The 24461-nt window shown below is 46.3% G+C and overlaps 2 protein-coding genes across 2 annotated transcripts; one reads left to right on the top strand and one right to left on the bottom strand.

Annotated features, from left to right (window-relative positions):
* Positions 1-95: 95 nt before the first annotated feature.
* On the bottom strand, positions 96-14324 carry rp1l1a (rp1 like 1a). Its single transcript, XM_070958162.1, has 8 exons — positions 14166-14324; positions 12233-12485; positions 11614-12006; positions 11255-11519; positions 6133-11096; positions 4761-5753; positions 3488-4690; positions 96-2750 (listed from the first exon to the last, which is right to left on the bottom strand). Exons 2-8 carry the CDS (start codon positions 12443-12445, stop codon positions 2283-2285), a joined length of 8499 nt encoding a protein of 2832 aa, XP_070814263.1. The 5' UTR covers positions 12446-12485; positions 14166-14324; the 3' UTR covers positions 96-2282.
* Positions 14325-19059: 4735 nt separating this feature from the next.
* Positions 19060-21457, top strand: c24h8orf74 (chromosome 24 C8orf74 homolog). The gene is made up of 5 exons (XM_070957895.1): positions 19060-19164; positions 19420-19603; positions 20257-20480; positions 20637-20792; positions 20863-21457. The coding sequence occupies exons 1-5, from the start codon at positions 19117-19119 to the stop codon at positions 21133-21135; spliced, it is 885 nt and encodes a 294-aa protein (XP_070813996.1). The 5' UTR covers positions 19060-19116; the 3' UTR covers positions 21136-21457.
* Positions 21458-24461: the final 3004 nt, after the last annotated feature.

The raw sequence follows: 24461 nt of genomic DNA, 5'->3' as shown, positions 1-24461 counted from the left end.
ACAGTTCAAAACACTCGAAAGCAACCGCTCTGATTCACATCCAAGAGACAGACACCTCAAGCACTTGTGAAATAACATGAGAATCACCATCCTGAGCATTTATTTTATTCATATCAATAAGATTACATTCATATATTCATTACATGTACATGATGTTCACTTGGTGATGTCACAGAGTGATGGACAGCTGAACAGACCAATAGCAGCATAGGCACCCCCCCCACACACACACGCAGACGCGCACACACTAACGCGCCATCTTCAGACCACATATAGGAGTCTTTTCTCAGACTATGCAATAAGAGATACACGTTTCGCCTCGTTCACGCTGTCCTGAACACACACTGACCATTTGCAGAATGTCTCTGCTCTGAGAGTACAGTTAGGGAGGAGGCCTGGAGCCCAGCTCACTCAGTTTGGTATCAGTTAAATATGAGAAAATACTCCTTAGGGGTCTTATATTTTCCCAGCAGTTTAACGTTGATCCATTTCAGCCTCTTTAACAGGGTCTCTGATTCTGCTGGGGAGCCACTTGAAGAGAGAGAAGGTGTCAGGAAACAAAGGACAGCCACTTAACCGTGATCTCCCCCTCTGTTTCTATAGAAAAACCTTCATATGACCATGGAAACAGTAAGGCATCAGTAACACGCTTCATGCTGTTGTTCCACACAGCTGGTTATGCAAACCCCACTTAACTCTACAGCATGTACCGCACACTTAAGAGAAGCTCTTGACTTGAAGCAGCAGAGAAACCTGAATTCAAACATTTGCCTCCTGGTATGTACTGTCGATATGTCTGCGCATCAGAATCCCACACATATATAAGTGTCACATTGTGCTCTGGTGTGCAAGTTTTTTTTAACCTGGGGAAAAAATGCATGTACAGTCAATGAATCACAGTAATTGGACTACATAAATATAATGAGTACATGTACTGAATTTAAATATCAGAAATTCAAACAAATACAATGAAACTATTAAAGTACAGTTTGTGATTTTGAATACTTTTTCTTTTCAATTTTGGAGTAGTAATGCAAAAGTTACTTAAAAGAATAGTTGGAACATATCTCTCATAGCTGTATGCTAAATATGAAGCGATGGCCAGGAGGTTATTAGTTTAGCTTAGCTTAGCTAGCATGGAAAAAGCCTGGAAGCAGGGTCAAACAGCTAGCTTGGCTCTGTCCAGATCCATCCATCCATTATCTATACCGCCTATCCCTTTCGGGGTTGCGGGGGGCTGGAGCCTATCCCAGCTTCTATGGGCGAGAGGTGGGGTACACCCTGAACCGGTCGCCAGCCAATTGCAGGGCCACATGTAAGGACAAACGCTGAGTCATCAATTAACCTAATGAGCATGTTTTTGGTCTGAGGGAGGAAGCCGGAGTACCCGGAGAGAACCCACGCATGCACGGGAAGAACATGCAAACTTCACACAGAAAGGCCCCATCTGACCCGGGGATCGAACCGGCAACCTTCTTGCTGTGAGGCACGCGCACTACCTGCTGCGCCACCGTGCAGCCGGCTCTGTCCTGATGTTCAAGAAATTCAGCAACTCTAACGGTCTCCTGGCTTTCGCTTCATGTTAGCATACAGACAGAAAGTGTCAGTCTTCTCATCAAACTCTTGGCAAGAACGCAAACTGTCAAACTCTTCCTTGAAGGTAATCAGGTTACATCACAGAGCTTTAGACAGGAGTCTACAGGTACACGCTACAGGTGAGCAGGTCGTTAAGTAACCTATTAGATATCCTTTCAAAAGCAGACTGGCTGTCCAAACCCCTGAGAATACAGCACTGACTCAATGAGACATGTCCAAATGATCGACAAAGAATTGATACATAAACCCAGCATCAATACACTGGTTTTGGGAAACATTACTGAAACTGTCTAACATATCTCAGAGGTAATTCGTATATTAATGGCTATATGATTAATCATTAAATTTGTGGTCCACTGAGCACAAAACTGAGTTCACATAAGCTCTCACAGGTGTCAAAATACCCTTATAATAACCTTATTCATACAGATACAGTACAGACAGATACATATCCCTTCAAACATAGAAAAAAATATAGATATAACCATTACAAATATCAGTCATAAATAGGATATGGTGCGTTCAGTTTCAAGACTCTACATGTAAATCACTGTGAGTCCTACACCGGATCTGGAGTGATAAAGTGCTTCAAGTGTTTGAGGGTTTTTGGTTTCTTAACCTACATAATTCTATCTGTCAAGGGTTTAGGGAGTCTTGGACCTTCTGAAGTTTGGTTTCTGTATGAGTTAAAAGTCATCCAGATCCACGTCACTCTCCTTGGGTTTGCGGCGTTTGACCCTGGCCGGCGACCGGCTCCTCCTCTGGCCTGCACCACCGCCGGTGGATACACCAGCACCCATTTTGGGCACTTCTATGGAGTTCACAGGGTTATCGGGTGAATCTGTGTCAATGTCCTCCAAGGAACCGGGCTGGGACTCCACCGAGGTCCTGGTGAACTGATGGAGGAGAGCGCCATCTGTTTTGTTTCCGTTCACCTCTCCCTCCTCTTCCTCAGGCTTTAGCTCTTCAACAGCATCTTCCACAACCTCCTCCTCACCTTTGTCACCTTCACCCCCTTCCTCCTCTTCATCCCCCGTGGCTGCGACCCCTTCACGTCCTGATTCATCTGCACTCGTGTCACTTGGACGTTTGCTGTCGGTGTCTGAGTCTTCGGCATCAGCCTCCTCTCCCTCAGTCACCCCTGGGCCCTGAGGGTTAAGCAAGATAACAGTGAATTATCTCAGGGCAGGTGGAATGAACTACATTGGGTATTACTGGGGCAGCTAAGTGTCAGTAATTACAGCTACGTGTTTGTTGCATAACAAGAGCAGTAATGTAAATTACGTTCACTTTGTCAGCGCAGGAAGGCTGCAGTCAAAAAATGCTAAATGCAACTCGGCCATAACGTTTAAATTAATGTCTGAATGTGCATCAAGTAAGACGGGACCACTGATTCAAAACGAAGCTGTCTGTGAGTGACAGTAACAGCAGTCGTCCATCAGTGGAAGCACTGCGCTGCTGCCAAACAAAACAGATTTGTTCTGTCTGTCTAATTGGATAGCCAGATTATCTTTTCCCACAGGCTTAGACTTTAGCGTTTCGGGCTGCAGTAGGTCAGATTCCTCTTTAAGGCACAGAAATGAACCCAGTGGTCATGTTCAGGCACTCAGTGGCTTTTAAAAATAGGTGGCGCTCAAATTCATAAATAGAATGGAGGAACAGTTGGTTAATTCTTTTTAAAACATTTTACTGACTGACTGACAGATTAGTTGTTTTAGAAATTCTGGTTCTTCCTCGACACTTAAAGCTTTTATTTTTGTAGGTTTGCTGAGATTTGGAGGCACAGCAGTGTTGCTGAATAAGTGAGCACACCAGGAAGTCAGTCGGTAAACTGGAACTGATGTTAAAAAAGGACAGTTTTGGTCGTTGGTTTGATTGATCCTACCTGTAGTGAGGCTCTTTCCTCCTCTGACGCCTCCCTTTCCTGCTCTTCACTCGCCCCTCCCTTTTCGTCTTCGTGTGACTCCCCCTCTCCGGTGCCATCGCCCTCGTCGTCTTCGTCCTCTGCCTCTGCTGAAGCGCTGACGTCCCCCTCCCCGAACTCCTCAACTGGCGTGGATTCTTCATTTGCTGCATTTTTTGCATCCTCTGTTTCCTCAGATGCCTCCTCTTCACCGCTCTCCCTGCCGCTCGTTTCTTCTTCTTCTTCTTCTTCCTCAGGCTTAAATTCAGACACCTCACACTCCTCCACATCTGCCTCCTCCTCCTCACCCTCACCATTTTCAGTGGTCTCCCCCTCACCTGCTGTTGCCTCTTTTACCGTCTCCTTGTCACTCTCTTCCTCTTCCCCGGTTCCTGTCTCTCCCTCATTGCTTCCTGTCTCCCCTTCATCCTCTGCAGTCTCATCCTCTTCCTCCCCTGCTCTCTCTTCATCATTCGCCGTCTCTTCCTCCCCTGTGTTGTCACTCGTGTCCTCAGCATCCTCTCCTGTTGTTTCCTCTCCCTCTCCTGCTTTGTCACTCTCCTCCTCATTTTTGGCACACTGGCATTGGCATTGCGCCTCCTCTTCCTCCTCCTCCTCCTCCTCCTCCTCCTCCTCCTCCTCCTCCTCCTCCTCCTCCTCCTCCTCCTCTCCATTTTCTGATGTCTCCTCTTCCCCAGCTTCCTCACCACCTGTCTCTTCCACTTCCTGCTCCTCATCACCCACACTGTTTTCCTCTTTTACCTCCTCCTCTTCCGCCTCACCCCCATCTTCTTCTTTTTCCTCATCTTCCTCTGGGATCGTCTCCTCTAAAACAATGGCAGCTTTGATATCCTCTTTGGTTTCATCCTCCTCTTCTTCCTCCTGCACAACATCTAAATTCCTCCCCTCATCATCTATGACCATGCTGTCAGCTTCCTCTTCTGCAGGTGGTGGTATGACTGCAGGCACTGGGTTCTTCTTCAGCTGCAGTATCTTCCGGAGGTCAAACTCTATCATCACTGGTGCTTCAGCCGCCAGCGGGTTTGTTTTGAGAGGCCGCAGGGCCATTTTCTTGCGGACACAAGCATCGCAGGGGCAGTACTCGTCCTCGCTTCGCTGGTCGCTGAACTCACCCGTCATCTCTCCATCACTGAGGGAGTCAGCAGTTCTCACCGATTGGTTCTTCATGACCTGAAAAATAAATCAAACGTTATCTTTCTGCCTTTCAAGCTGCAGTCAAGAGGATCTGTGCTGGAACTACCTTCAACATGCGACGCCTCCTCTCTGTCATGGTGGACTCCCTGGAGAGGTTCCCTCCTTGTGGTGGGCGGGGTGACCTCCCCGCTCTGCCGGCACGGCCCTGAATCTTCTTCACCTCACGCTCGATGCTGCTCTGGATGCGCCGGCTCACCTCGTCCCTCAGCTCGGAGATCATGGTGTCCAGGATGAGGCTGTCGTCCAGGTCCCAGCGAACTTTGAACTCCGCCATGGCGTTGATGTAGTGGTTCATGAACTGCTTCTCGAGCTTCTTCAGAAGGTGCAGGACCCACACCGGATCAGGGTCTTGGGATGTTTTTTTTGACAAGGGTGCTCGCAGGACAGTCGGGGGCGTGCCTGAGCTGGAGTCCTCCAGCGTCTCTCGCTCATTGTCGGTGGGGGATTTGGAGCTGTCGTTAGCAGAGCTCTTGTCTGATGATGAGGGGTTCTCAGTGGCTTTTGGGCTGTCCAGACTTGGAGGGACCGTACTGTGCTCTTCACTCTGTGCTGCTTCCTCTGCTGTGTCTGTCTTAGCCTCTTGTGTGAGTGTCTCCTCTGCTTCTGCTTCTGCCTCCATCTCCTTGTGTCCCGCCTCCACGTTTCCCTCCTCCTCCTCTTCTGCAACCTTCTCCGCTCCCTCATCCTCATGTAAAGATTCAGCCTCGTTTGTTTCGTTTTGCTTTGCTTCATTTCCACCTTGATTTCCATTCTCCTTCCCTGATCCGCCAGAGCCACTGCTCACATCCACCCCAGACGAGGACCTCGGCGGAGTCACCTGCTCTTTACCAACGCCCTTGGTCTCCTTGGCGTCCATGTCCCTGGGTTCAGTGAGCCAGAGGGATTGTAGGATGGCCATAATGTCCTCATATTGCTGGCTGCGGTCCTTCAGCCGCTCACAGCTCGGGTTCACTGCAGGCTCAATAAGCTGGAGCTGGGCCAAACAGTCCAATAACCCCTTGGCTGATGTGCTCAGTCTACGACCATAAACTGGAGACACCTACAGAAGGCAGCAGAGAATACCGATTACATAACATACATAAACTGCATTCACATTCATACAGTAGAATCTATTCTATATCCTCATAAACTATGCATTCTCATAGTTACATTTATTTTTCAGATGTTTCTCTAAGAAGCTTTTTCAGTTTGTTGTATTAGTCAAATGCAGCAGAAACATGTCTCATTTCACATAGACCTGTGTAATTCTCGATAATTCTGTTCTATGTACTACATGTTATCTGTAGTAGCTGAGCACTAAGATACTGTCGGTTTGATAAAAGACAACATTTTGAAAATCTTATCGATTACTGATAAAAATAGGTTTCGTTACATGACCACTTAGACAAAAAGCAATTTACGTAAGGTCGTTGGTTTACCTCAGGCATGCTCTGACATCGACCCAGGGAGGAGCTCAGGAGCACCTTCATCACTGCAGCTGAAGAATGCCAGTTCTTGGACAGAGACTCACTGGCCAGCAACAGCGTGTTGGGGCGAGAAGCTGTCCCCTCTGCATCACCCAGAGCCAGGTCTGAACTCTCCACCTTCTCTGCCGCGTCACGCTCATCTTCCACCGCTTTCTCTTCTTCCTCTTCAGCCTTCTCCTCCTTGTCCGCTTTTTCATCCTCCTCCTCCTTTGCTGCCTCTTCTCCAGGTTTCTCTCCCACCTGCTCCTCCTCCTCTCCCTCATGCAGCTCATCGCCCAGCGCGAGCATGCTGCTGTTCGCGGGAATGCTCCGCAGCCAGTCGCTGACGACCTCACTGGGGGAAGCGTTGGGCAGACAGGCAGGCGTCAGTGCCAGCTCCTCCTGATCCGTCTGGTTCTTGCGCCTTGCACTTTTCTCACTCCTGGGCTTGCTGCTGGCTTTGCTGGCCTTCGACTGCTGGCTGTGTGGACGTGCAGCGGCCATGGTCTCCTTCAGCAGGTCAGCAGCGGACAGAGAGTGAGACAGAGTGCTCTCACTGCATGTCTCCACTTTGCTGCATGGTCTGGTGTGTAAGGGACAGGGGCTTGAGGACTTGTGTGGGCCACTGGATTTGGCCTTGCGACAGTTGACTGGATTCAAAGACTCTGAGTGAGCCGAAGCTGCTGACTCAGGCCTGAGGCAACAGGGACTCTTCGAGTGGACAATGGCCGCCTTTTGGTCTGCAATATCTTCTTCCCCTTTAGCCGTACTTGCTGGTCTACTGACAGTCTTGTTTTCAGAGTCATTACTTGCAGAATCTCCAGCACCTGTCTTTGCTACATTAGCATTTTTAATTCTGGCACTTGCAGGGGATTTGCTGCGAACTTTAGCACTTGCTGATGACATTGCAGATGAGGTCCTGTTGTCGAGAGTATTGTTAACTTTTGTCGTCGAAGCAGACTTAACACTTCCTGTTTCTTCTGCTTTGACACTACAGTTGCAAGGCTTGTGAGACCTGCTGCTTTTGGCTCTCCTTTGCTCTCCACCTTCTTCATCTTTATTCTCACTCCCTCCTGGTGTTTCAATCATAGGGATATCGACTGCTGGAGGATTGACAGACAAAGTGCTTTTACGGCCATTATTTTTGGACTTTTGGGATACGGTGGATCCTCTTTCCTCCACATCTTCCTTCACGGCAGACTCCTCTGTGCTTCTGGGGACATCAGGAGTCGCTGTCTTCACTCTGCTTTTACTCTCAGTGTTTATTTGAAAAGAAAAACTAGACTTGCCACTGTCTGAGTCAGCTGTTTCTTGATCTTCGGGCAAACCTAGAGACACTGACCCTGAAGAGTTTCGACTGAGCGCTTGCTCAGTGCCTCCTGATTCCCTCCTCTGTCTTTTGGTAGAAAGGACGCTGGCAGCCTGCTCAGCAGCCTCTTCATTTTCCAGCTCCTCATTGTCTTCCTTTTTCTCCACCTCCTTTTCTTTCTTTGCTGAAGCGGCTCCACAGCGACATTTGGACCTGCCAGATTTAGTCGAGGCTGTGGAGTGAACTGACAAGGCACTGGGCCCTCTTGTCTCTCCAACACTGGGGCCAGGCAGCAAATGTTGCACAGGGGATTGAGGGCTGCTGGAGGGTGCAGCTGGAGCTTTGTGTGTCCTCCTGGGTGAGAGCATTTGGCCATGAGAATGTTCAGGAGATTCACTTCTTGGTGCGATGTTTTCCACAACCTTTTCATCTGCACTTGCTGTTTCAATAACAGCAATATCAACTGCTCCGTTGTGACCGGACTTATGCGATAAAGCAGATGAAACAGATTTCCCGGACTTAGCAGACGCAGCGCTCGGTGCTCTCTCTGCTGTGTCATTTCCTTCCTCTTCAGCCCCTTCTGGTGTTTTAATGGTGACGACATTTGGATTGGGTGACACTGATTTGAGATTCTTGCTGGAATTGGACTTGTGAGAAGTGCTGGACCTCACTGACGATTTTGACTTCGCAGACATGACACTAGCCCCTCGCTCGTGATTTTGCTTCTCTCCTCCATTTGTCTCAATAGAAGGACACTCGGCTTCATCTGGATTTGGAGATGCTGCCGTGCGGTTTGACTTCTGGGACTTGGAGGACTTGGCGGAGATGTGTGATTTTCCTGACATTGCACTGGGGGTTCTGTCCTCCTCGTTGTTCACCTCTGTCTTTGCTGTGTCTCTGGCTGGAGAAGCCAGCCTTGAACTTGCGTCACAGTTTTTGTGGTGAGACTTTGCAGTGGAAGCTGATTTACCGGATAAAGCACTGGCAGCCCGGTCCTCAGTTTTTTCACCGTCTCCTGTGTTGTCTCCTATTTCAGAGCCTGTGTTCTCATTACAGTTAGATTTATGAGATTTACAGGATGCTGCACTGGTCGCCCTCTCCTCATTTTCCAGTTTACCGGACATCACGCTCTCTGCCCTCTGCTGCGTTCCCTCTTCTACGATCTCATTGTCTTTTTCCTCAGCTCTCCTTAAGCTTGGAGATGCTGCGACTTCATTGCCATGACATTTAGACTTGCATGACTTTGAAGATTTGACAGACATGTTAGATTTAACTGACTTGCCAGACATTTGACTCGCTGCCCTTTTTTCAGCATCTCCAGTTTCAGATCTGGGGGAAAGTGACCTTTCTGAAGCTTTGGTGGACTTCCGGGATTTATTCGACTTGGCAGACAGATTGGACTTTGCTGACATGGCACTCGCTGCTCTCTCCTCTACCTCCATTCCCTCTTCCTGTCCCGTTACTTCGCTGACAGCTTCATCAGCTCTCTTAGCAGCTGGAGATACTGCTCTCGCACAATGACTGCAGGTGGACCTGTGAGATGTGCCGGACTTTGCTGACATGTTTGATTTAGCTGATTTAGCGGACAGCACGCTATCAGGTCTTTCTGCCTTGCGAGGCTTGTTGGAAACATTAGACTTAATAGAGAGGGTGTCCTCTTCATCCTCTTTCACAGCTGTATTATCATCTGGGGAGGCAACCATAATACTTAACTTGACTGAAGCATTGGTCTTGGAAGAAACAGCAGATTTGGCTGACAAGGGGCTAAGTGCTCTCTCTACAGCGTTCTCTCCCTCTGCTTCCTCTCTTGTCCTGATGTCAGCAGCCTCAGCTGCATGGCTACAGTTGGACTTGTGAGACTTGCTGGACTTGGCAGACCGGTGGGACTGAGCCGACATGGCACTGGGGCTTCTCTCTTCCTCGTTTTCCGCTGTTACACCAGTGCTGCCATTACAGCCGGACTTGTGTGATCTATCGGATCTGCGGCTTGCTGCTGAGGTGGCGCTTGGAGCTCTTTCTTCCTCTTTTTCTGCTGCCTCAGGATTGGACGCTGTGGACATCACACTAGATGCTCTGCCCTCCAGGACATTTGATATTCCAGAAAAACGCCCGTAGTTAGTGAGGTTGGTCTTGTTGGATTCTGTTGACACAGCTGAAACATCTGAGCCATCATCATCACTGCCATTATTCTCGTGGTTGGAGAGAGGCGAGGGAGGCTCTGGAGAGGCTTGGTGGGAATGATGGGACCTCTGTGATGCTCTACTATTGGAAACAGAGTTGCCCATGCGTTTGCAGCCACCACAATTAGGACACACGCTGGATGCCCTTGACTGCGGAGAGCCTGCTGAAAGTCCTGTGTGACCAGACAAACCACTGACAACTCTCTTTATCTCCTCATTCTCGTCATTTGCAGCTTCCTCTGAGTTTGGGATCTTGGCTTTGCTGGACCTGCTTGAGGCTCTGCTTGTTTTGGACCTTGAGGTGGGAGCTTGGTCCATCTCCTCTGCTTCAGCTGTTGAACGTGGGGTGGCTGCACCACAGTGACAGGAAGAGGCTGCAGACACCGGCCTGCTTCCTGTCTCTTCCCCGTCCTCGTGCGTCTTGTGTTCCGTGGAGTGGACGGAACCGGCCGTGACGCTGCCTGTTGGTTTGACGTTCAGGTGAGTCTCAAAGGCTGGGGATGGGGATGGTCCATTGCTGTGACAGCACTGTGAGGTGGTGGGTGGCAGGTCATCATCCTGGTCCTCTTTCAGTGACTGCAGGACATGCGAGGAGCTGCTGATGGCGGAGAACGGCCGCTCCCCCTCGTCTTCAACCATTAGCTCATCCTCTGCAGACTTCCGGCTAACTACTTCGCTGCGGCTGCAGCACCGGCTCACCCTGTGTACCTCGACATGAGTGTCTCCGTCCTGCTCCACCTCAACTGTGCGCTCGACCTGCTCCGTCACACACATCTCCTCCTGGACCAGTTGGCTCTGCTCTGAACCTGAGCCTCTGCCGCAGTTGGAGAGCCGCGCTCGACAGCGTACCACCCTCCTGGAATTACACGATGAGGAAGAGCTCGAGGAGTGCGTATGTCTCATCATAGTGTGGGTGTGGCTGGAGGTATGTGGGGGTGGGACAGGAGGCTGTATGTGGCTGTGTGCTGGGTTTTCCCACAAGTCGTACTGCTGCTCTTGTCTCTGGTAACAGCAGGGGCAGTGGTTCCCCTCAGAAACATGCTTCAGGGGTTGGCTGGAATAATCCACACCCTCTGGGTCGAAGGATGTGGAATCAGGGTCGGAGCAGCTCTCTGATTGACCCTGCTGCAGGTAATTAGGCTGGGCCTGGCTCAGGGGGCAACAGTCATTGGTAAGAGATGGGGATTTTTTTATTTGCGTAGACCACTGGAGGGTCTCGTCGTTGTGCAGGCGAAAACGCACCCTCATCTCTACTGAGAGGCTGCCATCTTTGTTGACCAGGACACGCTTTTCAATGTCCTCGTTCATGATCGCCGGTCTGGCCTGGGAGTAGGTGCTGACACCGTTGCCGTATGACTTCTCTGAAGACAAGGAGAAACGGGTGGAGCGGTTTGAGGAATCTGAACGCGGGTGGATGATGCTTTTTTTGGTTTCCAGACCAAAGTTAACTGAACAGAGAGAGAGGGAGAGAAAAACAAACGTAAATGTAATCTGAACCTTTCCAGGGCTGTTGTTGAAATTGAAGTTTGTGTATTGGTTATTTACCCACACAAGAGTACAGCAATACTTGGCTTGATGTACATTTTGTCATGAGGAAGCAACTCACCATTTTTCTTGCTTTCGTGCCCCTCACTGTACTCGCTGGCTCTGGACTGAGCTCCATGAGGTGGGGATCTCGCTCCTTGAGTAGCAGGAGATCGGGCCCCGTTTCCAGGAGTCCTGGGGCCAAGACCGGGGGACCTGGTGCCCAAACCTGGCAGTTTTTCCTCTGAGCTCTTCCTGATGAAGTTTACCAGCATTGGGCTGAAGGCTTCCCGGCCGACACACACCAACACACCAGGACAAGTCATCAGGCTTTGCACGTTGTCAATCTAGAAATAAATTCACGCAGAGTCAGGAGTTTCTACTACACGGGATGACATCTGCAATACGAAACACACAAAACCATGACAAACCACTTCTTACCCTGCGTCCCTCTGCAGTGTAGAGTTTACGGACATGAAACTGCATCACCTCAGATACCTCATCCAGAAAGGCCCTCAGGCTCCTGGTTGACCTCCTGCTGAGCACCACGCTCCTCCTCATCCCCGGCTCGCTGTTCTTCACCAGCAGGATTCGTCGCTGCCTGTAAGGGAAGTGGCCAGGCGGTGTTGCAGATGAGTTTTCAGGCCTCTGGGGTCTCTGGCTGTGATGGTACCAGATGGCTGGGCGTTTGCCGGCCAGCTCCATGTTGACTGGCTTGGCCTGCCGCCGGTCAGAGCAAAGGTAGCAGCCGCCGTCCTGGAGCTGCTCCAGGTGTTTGATGGTGTGGGTGCCGCGGGGAGTGGTCACAGTGCGTACGCCAAATGGCAGGGGCACCTGTATGTGGGCGCACACATGCAGATGTACATTATAGACCGTTCATATCTGGACCTATCAACTTATTACCAGTGTGCCTCCAGATCAAACTAAAATAAGAGAAAGTAAAGGAAGCAGAATTAATGTTGTTGCCTGTTGAAAAGATTAAAGCACAGTACAGCTGCATCTCTACAATCAGCTTCAAAAGAAATCTCTACGTCCCACCCCTACTGCCTGTCACACTAACCTTTTGGGAAAGGTCGTCCAGCAGGGCATCAAAGCATTTGAAGCTGCGCTTGTGGACTGCCATCCTGACACCCCCGAACTGGCTGTCGCCGCTTCTGTAGAAGGTGATCCTCTTGGCCGGGGTGGCTGTGGTCACATGGGCGAGGCGTACGTTGGAGAGGGGTGGCGGGGGGAGGGGCGAGGCATGTTTAGATGGGGGCCGGGGGTCCCACATCCCTGCCTGGACTGAATGCATGCTGCAATCTCACACACACCTGAGGGACACACACAAATGAGCACTATACTGCAGACATGCACGCACAAACTGGAATAGAATCACCATTATTAGGATGGTGCATCAATCACCTGTTAGAATTACAAGATTAAATGTTCTCAAAAGATTCATTTTTCATTTTATCAGCATTTTAATGTGTTACATGGCCTTTTGTTTTCTTGTTCACACACTTTCTAATCACGTTCACAAGGTCACAATGCCTAATCAGGGTGTTTGCATGAGGATTCAGGACAGGACATCCACTAACAGGACTACCTGACATTTAAGGGTGTTACATGTGCCATTTGGCTGCAACAGGGGAAGCATTTTGGAGAAAGTCCTTTCCAAATCAAACCTATAAGCCTCCAGGTAAACGGCCTGTTACATGACAGACCGAAAGGTTTTGCCTTCCTGCGTTGAATAGCGACGTGCCTGAGCAGTGATAGATTTCCTAAAGGTTCCCGATGATTCTCAACATGTTTTTTGTGAGCATCTTCATGTCCAAGTGATACAAAACAAAAGACACTGAGCACAATTTGGCTGAAACAGAATGCCTCTACACAAGTTAGTCAATTTTGGTATAAAAAATGGCAAAACTGGCATCCATTTTTAACAGAAAACAGTCACATAATGGAACTGATATCAAATGCAGCTACATGCACATCTATATAGATGTTAAAGACAGAGCTTTTCACAGCCTTCTATATTTAGTGGAGCAGCCTAACGCACATCTACAAATCCTATTTGGAACGGATGCAGAAAGTTTCTGTCCTGCTTCTGAACAGCATAAACCAGCTTGCATAATGTACGGCACGTATTTCACACTGTGTCTTCAAACCTCACAGTTTACTGACTGACAGACGAATACACACAAAGAATCATATTCTGTTTGGTTTGGATGGGTTTCACAGCTGTGTATTTGGATAACTGCATAGTCACACACACATGCTAACATAAAGTTTTATGAGAAAAAAACAATCACGTGTCCCTGATGTGAGCAAACAACTGCAGGATAAACAGCCTGAATCAGTCCAGGAGACACGACTGGTAACAGGGATGACTTTCAATAACCTATGAAAAAGGTGAACGTTATCAGCAGGCTTAGCAAGCTTTTAAGTCCCATGAGGCCACACTGGAGGCCAAATCACTACTCTTAGCTGTATACATCCCCAACGTGACGCTCTGCTTCCTAATCCCTCCCCAGTTCGGTGTCCTAAGAACTTTACACCTCAAATATCACCCTGAGCATTTGATTTCGCCTTTTAAAGAAGAGTTATTTATTGTCAAATCATCGCGGAAGACCAACAAGGCAGCGACGAAGGAAAGCAGAGTTAGCTGTTGGACTGAAAATAGGCCCATACTTCGAAACCTGAAACCTGAAAACACATGAATTTCAAGAGTAGTCTCATTAATTTACAGTATTATTAAAACAGCTGATTCTTTTCTTATTCATACTTCATAAGGAACAATAATGACACAAAACACCAGTGATGGCATTAAGCTGGGGCACTTTTAAAGATTAAAAACATGAAAAAATGTCAACTAAAGAAGCATTTTTACAACTATTCACCGATTTCAGACTTTTTAATCCTTACGCAAACATTTCAACTCCTAATCTTTTCCACTTAACAGTGAGTTTTACAAATATACACACCATTATTAAACTAGGTACACTACTCACATATTCAGGAATCATGGTCCAAAGAGATCTGAAAAAGCTGGAAGGGAATCTGTTCCTGTCCGTGCGGGGTCTGACCGGTCGAGTCAGCCCAGGAGTTAACACTGCAGCTTGAGTCATACACTAAGAAGGACAGCGGAGCCCCTGGTCCCACGGCTCTCAGGGTAAGATGGCAGACGGTAATCGGGCACACGGGGGAGGGAGGGGGCGGATGGAGAGAGGAGAAATGAGGAGAGAGGAGAAGATAGGAGGAGGGGGAGGGCTAAGGATAGAACCAAAAGCCTGCTTAAGGACCTGTGTGAGTGTGTCGGAGAAGGAGGGGGGTTGCTATGGTGAGGCCAAGATGGTGGTGAGACAAGTGGTGCTCTTAAGCACGCCGCACCTCACCTGGCGGAGGAGAAGCTCATTTCAAATGTTGATGGCTTCTTTTATTCGAACTAAAACGCTGGACTGAACACAGATTTGAAAGGCTGAAATATTGCACCAGGTTGAGTTTGAGGGGAAAGGGGGGGCGGGGGGGGGTGACAGTGGATAACCGTGGAGTAAAAACCACTTGTGTTTTGATGATCATTGAATCTCCACATATGCGTCTTAACATTAAGCTGGGAGGTCCAGAGGTCTGTTCATACAGTCTGAGTGTGTGTCACAGTGATCTAAAATACTGTATGCTCCCTCAGATACAGTCCGCTCCCTCCGTCTCTCTCTGTTTTGTTCCATGTCTGTCTTTCAGTGTCACACACATGCACACACGCACACACACACGGCTCTGGTCGGAGAGGATTGTAATTACAGACAATCTGTCTGACAGCAGGGCGCCTGCTGTTTAGAAATCACTGAAAACACCAACTGCTCCGACTGAACTGCGCCACGGCAAACTAGTTACTACTACTGGGGGAGTGGTGGAATAATGACTGGTCATCACAACATCACTGTTAAAACCATTTCCAAATCATTTTTGCTTCATATTTTCAGTCTGTTTGTTCACTCTTCTCACTATTTTGTCAAACTCTTTCTCTGAACATACATATTTGACTATGACGTTTTCTCGAGGAAAGAATTCTAGCTGTGTAGATGTCGTGTGTGGGACCTTTAAATAAATGTAGTGGAGTAAAAAATATAATATTTGCCTCTGAAATGTGGTGGAGTAGAAGCAGAAAGTAACATGAGGGGAAATAGTCAAGTCGATTTCCTCAAATCTGCTCTTTATCAGAGGTGAGCAGGCGTTAACCACATGTGCTTTGGTTAAACCAGCGTACATCCTGGGTGTGCTTTGGACTCGCTGCTGCCCCTTGTGGTCAGTAAGGAAACATACCCAACTGTCATTGCTGTGGGAGTGTTTTCCTTCTGTGGCCTCAGGAGAAGTAATGAGCTCATGATGGCTCAGCACACCAGAAGAAGACTCTACGCACAAGAACTTCCTACTGAGACACTTCATTTGGTTTATTTCCATTCTTTCAAATTAGCTTGCTCTTTAGCTGCTAAATGCTCCACTATGCTCACCAGCTAGTTGCTAACTTGTCTGTGCTGTTTGCTGCTGGGCAGGCTGCCTGCTGAGGCTGGACATGATGCTGATCAGAGCCGTGAGAGTGAACCAAAACTGTGGAGCTGGGGGCCATAAAACCAAAACAATTATCTAGAACATGCTACAACTCTGTGAAAGTGAGAGGAACTGATTCTGTGTGGCCTCTGCTTCATCAGTGCAAGTGACCGCCATTCATATGTAAGTATTTGTTTGATCCATTGATGGTGTAAAAATATTCAGCAGAGCTGCTTTTAGTGCACAATTTAAGGACTTAAGGTGCAACTCTGCCAGAATGAGATCTCTGTTTTGATATAAGTTTAAAAATCAACAAGATAAGCAGACAGTTCATGAGCCTTATGTGCTGAAATATGGATTATGCAATTCTGGATTATCCTCAGTTTGGTTTTGATTTTAAAAGAATGAATAATTCTGGTGTATCTCAAGGTTTTGGTCTCAAATTTTACACACAAAATAAGATAAAAGGGACTTACAGGATGATTACTCTGAAAGTCCTTCAAACTTTTTTTTATTCAATCAGAGCAGTGTCTCTTGCTGCTGTTCAGGGACACCGTATTGCAATGCAACGCTTTAAAATCACGTCATAAACAGCAACAAAGCACAAAAAAAAAGAAAAGAAAAAAGAAGAGAAAATCTAAAATATTTTTTCCAGTCTACAAAACACTCTTTTTACGCTTTTAAGAACAAGTGTAGTTAATTGCAGTTCAGAGTTATGTAACTCCTTATTTCATCAGTCTGCAGGTTATCCGCTTCACAGCATTAATGAAAGACAGAGAGAGAGAGTAGGTGGGCCTCAGAGGATTCTGGGTAGACAGGAAGTCAGGGATGAGTAGGTCCTGTGCTGACAGGAGCCAGACATCAAAGTGAAGCATCACACAGCTGGTCTCTGGCTCTGATGGGTATTCCTTATGGATAAATCAAGGACCTCATCACCTCTGCATTACATCTGTGGCTGATTTACACAAAAGCACCCAGGCAGCGACTCTTCATCCTGCATTCATCTTAAGCACCAAAACTCTTTTGTTTGTTCACACACTGAATGACGGACCTCGCTTTTCTTCTCCTTAAAATGCAAAACTCACTGAAGTTCTGTCAGTGCTGAAGCGGAATTGGTTCAGCCAGCAGGACAAAGGAAATAGAGAGCAAAGGAGAGATTATATGCTCTCTGTGTCTCATCCCATTAACAGGTCTGCGTGTGACTCACCTGATCCTCACACCTGGACCTCTCTTTGGCTCTTCTCTCTCTCACACACGTATGCATGTGTGCACTGTATGTAAATAGTTCGAAAATAGAGTCATACAACACAGGCCTAACAACGTGCACACACAAACAAACGCACTGCCAGCCGCTGCAGAGCTTGTAGGCCAGGTCTTCAGGAGTTTCAAAGGGAATGTTGTCTGCAGAGCAACAGGAGTTGAAGAGGAAAGAGATCAGGCTTACCGATGTGAACGCATAGCGACACCAGTGATGGAAGGTTGATGGCCGATTGTGGATGCAGAAAAAAACAAAAACAAAAGCAAAAGAAATTCAGCCCGGATGGTGAGATGTTAAAGTCCAGCGAGCAGCGGTGAGCACGGACCGACGTGCGGCGGACAGCTCTGTCAGACGCATCGGCCACAGCAGCGCCCAGCTTCCCCCAGAGATTGTGGATAAGAGGCGCACGTTCAGACACGCGTCAAGTCAGCAGCTTCAACACCGGAAGTAAATTAATTAGACTTTCAAATTAAAGCGTCACGTCCGCGCGTCTTAGTTTGTAATGGATACATTGGTGCAATATTTACAACCTGACAAAATAATAGATCATGAGAAATAATTAGACTAATCATTTATATCACCATATAGTCATATAGAACAGCTGTCACTCAAAATAAAACAAAATAAAATTCTATAATATGTATTATATACAACTACTATATACTGAGTTATACTTATTTATAACAATTTCTGTTACTCTATGTTTATATACTTAGTTACATACAGCAGAATTGCTGCTATTCTATGTTTATATACTTTGTAAAATTTTTAAGGTCATTTTTTAGTTTTATTCTCATCCTTATTCTTCTTTATTGTATATATTTTATGTTTATGTGTATGTTTGCTTTTGTTGCTGCAGTAAAAGAATTTCCCAATTGGGATCAATAAAATAAAGTCTAAGTCTAAAACAAGAAATGCTGAAACATTAACATTAACTAAATCAGATGCATTGCATGGAAGATTATGTAAAAAGAATCTAATAATAATAAACACTGGTGGGATTAATAGATAAATACATATTCGAGCTTTCTAATATGTTTCTTCTCAGATGTAATGAATCAAAGTAGCGTGAATTCAACCCTCACAATCACCAAAAATCTCTGACTTTAAATGCACCAAATCCAGACTGCTGGCACCAAGGCTGGGTAGAAAGTCATCGTACTGGAGTACAGTATTACTTGTAGAGGTGGGTGAGGGATTGCTATCCAGACCTTTCTATAATCCCTTTTAGAAACATCCATTCTTTGCATTGGAAAGCTGAAGTCCACATTTGTAATAAAATAATTACCTAAAATTTTGCAGAGCCATCATTATGAACCAGCACAGAAATTCATTTCCATAAAATACTATTAATCCCTCTGTTTGTTTTTCTGTGGAACAAAACGTTTTATTAAAATTAAACGTACATTCACTTATGTGATATTAATAAATAAAATATTTGGGAAGATTTAAAAAGTGTGCATTGACGTGGAAATTGAATTCTAAATTTTTATGGTAACATGCACGACCGGAAATGGTGCGTTGCTTATATGGCTAACTTTACATTAAACCCACTCCGTTATTCATGCATGAGAAAACCCTCTCCTCCGCTTTATTTGTTGAAGAACACAGGAGGGGGAGGATGGAGGTAGAAGAGGAGACAAGAAATGAGGAGAGGGCGGAAAAGGGGAGAGGAAGAAGAGAAGAAGAGGAGGAGGAGGAGGAGGAGGAGGAGTATCCATGTTAAAGAGGATTAGCCATCTGTTGAGCCGGAGTGATAAACCTGAATCAGTCACCAGCTCCGGTGCTCTCTAATAAACTCACAAACAATAACAGTTTGTCTGACAGCCCTTTTCAACAGGTGACAAACCGAATCTACTGGGTTAATAAACAAAATGTGTCATAACATTTCAACCATGACAATATTTTGTGGATTATACATCAATTAAATACAACATGGAAAAATGAGTTTTGTTGATGTTTAGGAACATGACAAAAACCTAAAAATAAAGCCTCGTTCAGCAGAGAATCTGAAATCTGGATCCGGACATTCCATCAGCTGCCACACGTCGTACGTACATGTGACGTGTTCGCGTTAACAGCGCCGCACGCCCCCGTCACGTGCCCGCGTCCGTCTCCCATAGCAACCAAACGCACCTGTATTTCTTTTTGTATCAAGGATGGATATCCTGACGGAGAGTGAAATAGCACAGATAGTGACAAACCAGGTAGGCGAGCATTCAATTACCGCATTATTTATTTATTTATTTAATCAGTAAATAGAAAAAGTCGTGTTATCGTGGTGCCTTCAATGCTGCCGGGAATTTTATAGCACGACCATAACCGACCCAAACATGAAGGAGCCGACTGAGAGAGCTAACGCCAAGTCTGCCTTTAAATGCATGACTTTTAGCCCGTTGTGATGCTTCTTCTTGTAGAACAAATGATGTGTGTTCTTGTGTTTGGATGACTGTGTGTGATAGAGGGAGGCCGGTGTGCAGAGGCTCAGCTGTCACTTCTCATGGCCCGAGTTCTGCGATGAACGCCGGCGCTTCCATCAGGAGTTCGTGTATGACGTTGCCATGTTCGCCGCGGCCTGTGGCTTCCCCTGGCCTGACGTGATCCGGGCAGCAGCGACCGCCAAAGGCATCTTCCCGCAGCTGGACGGTCAGAGCAAACAGCAGTGTACTGTGTAGACCCTTGCAGGTGACGGAGCACTTCACCTGGAGGTCACGATCAAAGACTTTTGTGTGTGTGTGAGGGACCAGAGAACAGAGCACTGTGTTTCCTGAGAGAGCGCAAAAAGAAAGGCTTCAGCGATGTTGAAAAAGTCACTTTCTGTACCCACTGACTCAGCCTGTTATTATCCGTTTTTGAATTTCAGTTGCAATAGGAGTTGATGAAATGTGTCGCTTCTATTGTCAGCTGCATGGCGTGATGATGCTCCTAACACAAAAGGTTTAATGACCTATGACGCAGGTGAAGTCTCTGTTTTGAAAAAGCTTGTCTTGCAGAGCACGTTTCTGCTTTCTGAATACACACATGAATGCCTGTTCTTGCTGATCATCTATTATAGATGTTCTTTTCAGCTCTGGAACCCCAATTCGAGTGAATCATTTCCAGTGAGTCATTCTCTGCGTGTCTCATTAAGATATTCTTTATGCAGTATTATTAGTACAGGTCCATCACACTTGGGGCTGGAAGCTATTTTGAGCTGAGCATCTTTTCAAAGCCACAGAGCACAAATTCGTTGTTATTTAGCTGACGTTTGGTTTATCTTCCTCTCAGGCTTCTGGACTTTATTGTCTTCCATCCATCAGGTCTTGACGTACCCAAACTGTTGTCCTTGCTGAAAGACGTGCTGTCTGAATGTTTGCCAAACCTGACCCCCGTCCACCAACATGAGTTCACCCAGTTCATGACTGACACCTGCATCACCCGGTGGAGGCTTTTCCAGGCGGCGGTGAGTGGAGCTGCCAACATGTCCATCGCTCAGCTACATTTGGAGGTGCAGTTGCCACCCACACCCTGTCCTCTCGCGAAGGTAACAAAGCTTTTGTAATCAGCAACTAGTTTATCATAATTAACACTAAAATATCTAGAGACAGACAGGTTATTTAATGCAGATTGGGGACGATTATCTGATGATGCTGCCATGAAGCCTCAACTTCAAAAAAGATGCACTGTACTTGGGCTTCAGGGCACAGATCTGCATGAGTGGGAGCATCAGCGTCATCAAGCCGAGCTCACCTCAAAGTTGCGACTGAAGGAGGAGGAGCTGAAGGTGCTCCGGCATGGGTCAAGGGTCACACTGGCGGAGGTTGATGTTCCTGATGATGATGAACTGGATAAAGAGGTAAGACTCACAGAAGGGATCTAAAAACATAAAAACGTTTGAACATATCTGCATCTGCCATTCTGTGTAGGCGGTTTTGGGACTGGTTCGTGCAGCAGTGAGGGCCACAGAAGGCGAGATGCTGGCGAGTCTGACCCAGGAGGCCTTGCTGCTCAGTGACATCCGGCAGCTCAAACTGCAGAAAGCAGCACTGACCACCGGGAGGCTCCACAATCCCGTGCCTTCCAGCACAGGTCACATCAGCTCACATCCAGACACAGCTGCAAACCCAAAGCCGGACAAAGCAAAAGCAAAAACACGACTGAGGGAATCTGGAAACGCAGCGAGCACAGGACCTCAGTGAATAAAGCAAATCTGAAATTATTTATTCTGACAATTTTCAACTCTCTTGTTTGTGGATTCTTAAGTTTTCTTTTGGACTTCCTGTTTCATTTTCCAGTGTGAGATAACATCCAACAACTGTACAGGAACTTTAAAAAGGTCAGATTAACTGTCAGAAACAGTGAGACTGGACTCCTCAACCACAGCAGTGTTAACAACCTGGTTTAGTTAACACTGCTCTGGATTTACAAGTATTTCTTTTAAAAAAGTAATTCTTTGGATTTGACAGAAAGAGCTGCGAGGAATGTCATTATAAGTAACATCAATATTAAACAAACAATCTCAGCTCGAATGTCCTTTATTCTCCACATCTCTCGACTGAGTAATTAAAACAGCTTTTTCCTGCATTCGCTGATCCAACAACCATAAATATTCAGCACCAGTGTGCGTGTTTTCATGACCTCCAAGCTCCACAAGCTTCTTGCCTTCATCCAATCGCAACCTCGCACTCTGACATTTAGCCAATCACCTGTCAGCTCTCAAGTTTTAAAAACACTCATTTCAAAATGCTCCTTCTCGTCTTCATCCATTCACAACCTTGTACACTGACCTTTAACCAATCACCTGTGAGCTCTCAAGTTTTAAAAATGCTCATTTCACATCTTTTGATGCATTATGTGTGTTTCCCTGACCTGGAAGCTTCACAAGCTCCTTCTTTTCTTTATTTGATCTCACCCTTGCACTTTGACATTAAGCCAATCACCTGTGAGCTATCAGTGTTTAAAAATGCCCATTTCGCCTGTGCCAATGCATTATGTGAGTGTTTCCCCAACCTCGAAGCGCCACAAACTGGTTCTTGTCTTCATCTAATCTCAACTTCGCACTCTGACATGTCGCCAATCACCTGTCAGCTCTCAAGTTTTAAAAATGCTCATTTCAAAAATACTCTCTCTTGTCTTTATAGCCAATCACCTGTAAGCTCTCAGTTTTCAAAAAGCTCTCAATTTTTAAAAATGCCCATTTCGCCTGTGCCAATTCATTATGTGAGTGTTTCTGTGACCTCAAAGCTCCACAAGCTCTTTCTTGTCTTTATTTCATCTCACCTTCGCACTCTGACATGTAGCCAATCACCTGTGAGCTCTCAATTTTTAAAAATGCCCATTTCGCCTGTGCCAATGCATGATGTGAGCGTTTCTGTGACCTTGAAGCTCCACAAGCTCGTTCTTGTCTTCATCCAATCGCAACCTCGCACTCTGACATTTAGCCAATCGCCTGTCAGCTCTCAAGTTTTAAAAACGCTCATTTCAAAATGCTCCTTCTCGTCTTCATCCATTCACAACCTTGTACACTGACCTTAAGCCAATCACCTGTGAGCTCTCAAGTGTTAAAAATGCTCATTTCACATCTTTTGATGCTTTATGTGTGTTTCCCTGACCTGGAAGCTTCACAAGCTCTTTCTTGTCTTTATTTGATCTCACCTTCGCACTCTGACATGTAGCCAATCACCTGTGAGCTCCCAATTTTTTAAAAATTCTCAATTGGCATCTATTGATGCATTCTGTTTGTTTCCATGACCTGTACTCCACAAGCTCTTTCTTGATCTTAACCTTGCACTCTGACATGCAGCCAATCACCTGTGAGCTGTCAATGTTTAAAACTGCTCATCTGACTCATTCTAATGCATTATGCACCTGTTTCCATGACCTTTCATCCATTCACAACCTTGCATACTAACCTTTTGCCAATCACCTCTCAATGTTTTAAAAATGCTCTTTTTGCATCTTTTGATTGGTCTTACACCTAAGCTGCATGGATAGAGAGGAAAACAGTTGCACAATAAACAGTAGAAATACTCAGTTCATGAGACAAGTAATCGAAAGGGAATGTGGTACATGCTCATCGCTGCACAGGGGCCTGCTCCCAGCATGCTTCACTGCACCCCTCAGCATTACCAGCATCATACACTTCCTGTGAACAAGCAATAACGACAGCTGTACCTCACTTAAGTACTTTAAAATACTGTAGGTTCATCTAGCTTATTAGAGCCTGCTGCTGACGGTCTTTTCATTGGCAGTGGAGGTTTCACCGAATAATTGTGCCATCTTTTGTTGTAACCATGAATTGGTCAAACAGCGCCCCCCTGTGGTGTAATACTATTACAACCAATCTGTGTGTTTACATGGCAGTAATGCGCCATTACCATGGTTATTAGGTCCACCTGCTGTCAGGGATGCCAGGTAAAGCTGATGGACAGTGATGTCGAGTCACTGACATGGAGCTGCAATACTGTGAGTGGACATTTCTGGGAGACAAAGAAAGTTATGAAGTGATTTGTTGTTCTACGGCCTGCAAACAATCCTGGAAAAGTACATTTTGAATAAAACAAGGACAGAGTTGGCTTGTTTTGCGTCGTTGCTCGTGATATCAGCTCACGCGCTTTTGTAGCACTAATGTAAAGTTAAACAAGCAGCGGTGAGGAGAGGAGAGGAGGACTTTTGTTGACAAACAAACTGACCATCACAGAAACAAGCACAGCGGGACGAAACGCGACGAGGAAACTTCAGACACTGTGTCTCAACGAAAGAAACAACCGTGAACTTCTCCGCTGAAAACGTGAGTCAGACACACTTTGTCTCTTCGCTCGCTTGTTTGTGTCGTCTTTATAACTTTGTTTACTAACACACAGCATTATGTGTGTCTGCCACGTGTGCTTTGATACTGATGTGAACATGAATCTGTTGTTTAAGGTGTTTCATTTGCATGTGGAAAGTTTAGTAAACAGCACATAATTGACAAGTTAAAGCTCAGCAACATCACGTTTCTGTCACTGCTGGCTGAAATCGAACTGTTGGCTCCAATCAATCAAATCAAATTCACTGTAAATGTAATGTCAGTGCTGTCAGGGAGCCACCAGGGGGCACTAGACACCATAAAATCCAAGATATCCAGCGCACTGCTGGCCCAGCACACGCACAGAAATACTAGTTTCAGTCTTTTTCTAATTGTCTGCTGCGCACTACTTTCAGTTCTCATTTGATATCATTTGCAAGCTCTTACAATCACAACAAAAGCCATTTATCAAATGTGACACATAACCCCCTGCGTGAAACACAAATAAAATAATGTTATTTGCAGGTTTATGTTCAGTAGCATTTTCACAATTGGAATATTTGGTGCTGCTCAGTCCTCTGCTGGATGATGAACTTAAAAGTACCTAAAATGCCAAATGCGGCGCTTTTATTTCAGAATAAATTTGGGAAGATTTATCTGCGCTGTCTACCTCCGCATTTGAAGCTGCTGGATTCATCTCGTGGATTCAGGTCCAACTATGCAGAGTGGGCAACAATG

Source organism: Chaetodon trifascialis, chromosome 24 (assembly GCF_039877785.1).
Source record: "Chaetodon trifascialis isolate fChaTrf1 chromosome 24, fChaTrf1.hap1, whole genome shotgun sequence".
NCBI lineage: Eukaryota > Metazoa > Chordata > Actinopteri > Chaetodontiformes > Chaetodontidae > Chaetodon > Chaetodon trifascialis.
Note: the sequence above shows the minus strand (reverse complement) of the source record. Positions and strands in the feature narration are given on the sequence as shown.

Bases quoted from the DNA above. Each gene is read 5' to 3' on its own strand.
- rp1l1a (XM_070958162.1), bottom strand. From the start codon at position 12,445: ATGTGGGACCCCCGGCCCCCATCTAAACATGCCTCGCCCCTCCCCCCG. The intron at 11,520-11,613 runs GTAAGAAGTGGT...ATTTATTTCTAG, and splicing joins ACACTGCAGAGGGACGCAGG to ATTGACAACGTGCAAAGCCT. The intron at 5,754-6,132 runs GTAAACCAACGA...TGCCTTCTGTAG, and splicing joins GATGTCAGAGCATGCCTGAG to GTGTCTCCAGTTTATGGTCG.
- c24h8orf74 (XM_070957895.1), top strand. From the start codon at position 19,117: ATGGATATCCTGACGGAGAGTGAAATAGCACAGATAGTGACAAACCAG. The intron at 20,481-20,636 runs GTAACAAAGCTT...CTTGGGCTTCAG, and splicing joins CACCCTGTCCTCTCGCGAAG to GGCACAGATCTGCATGAGTG. The intron at 20,793-20,862 runs GTAAGACTCACA...CATTCTGTGTAG, and splicing joins ATGATGAACTGGATAAAGAG to GCGGTTTTGGGACTGGTTCG.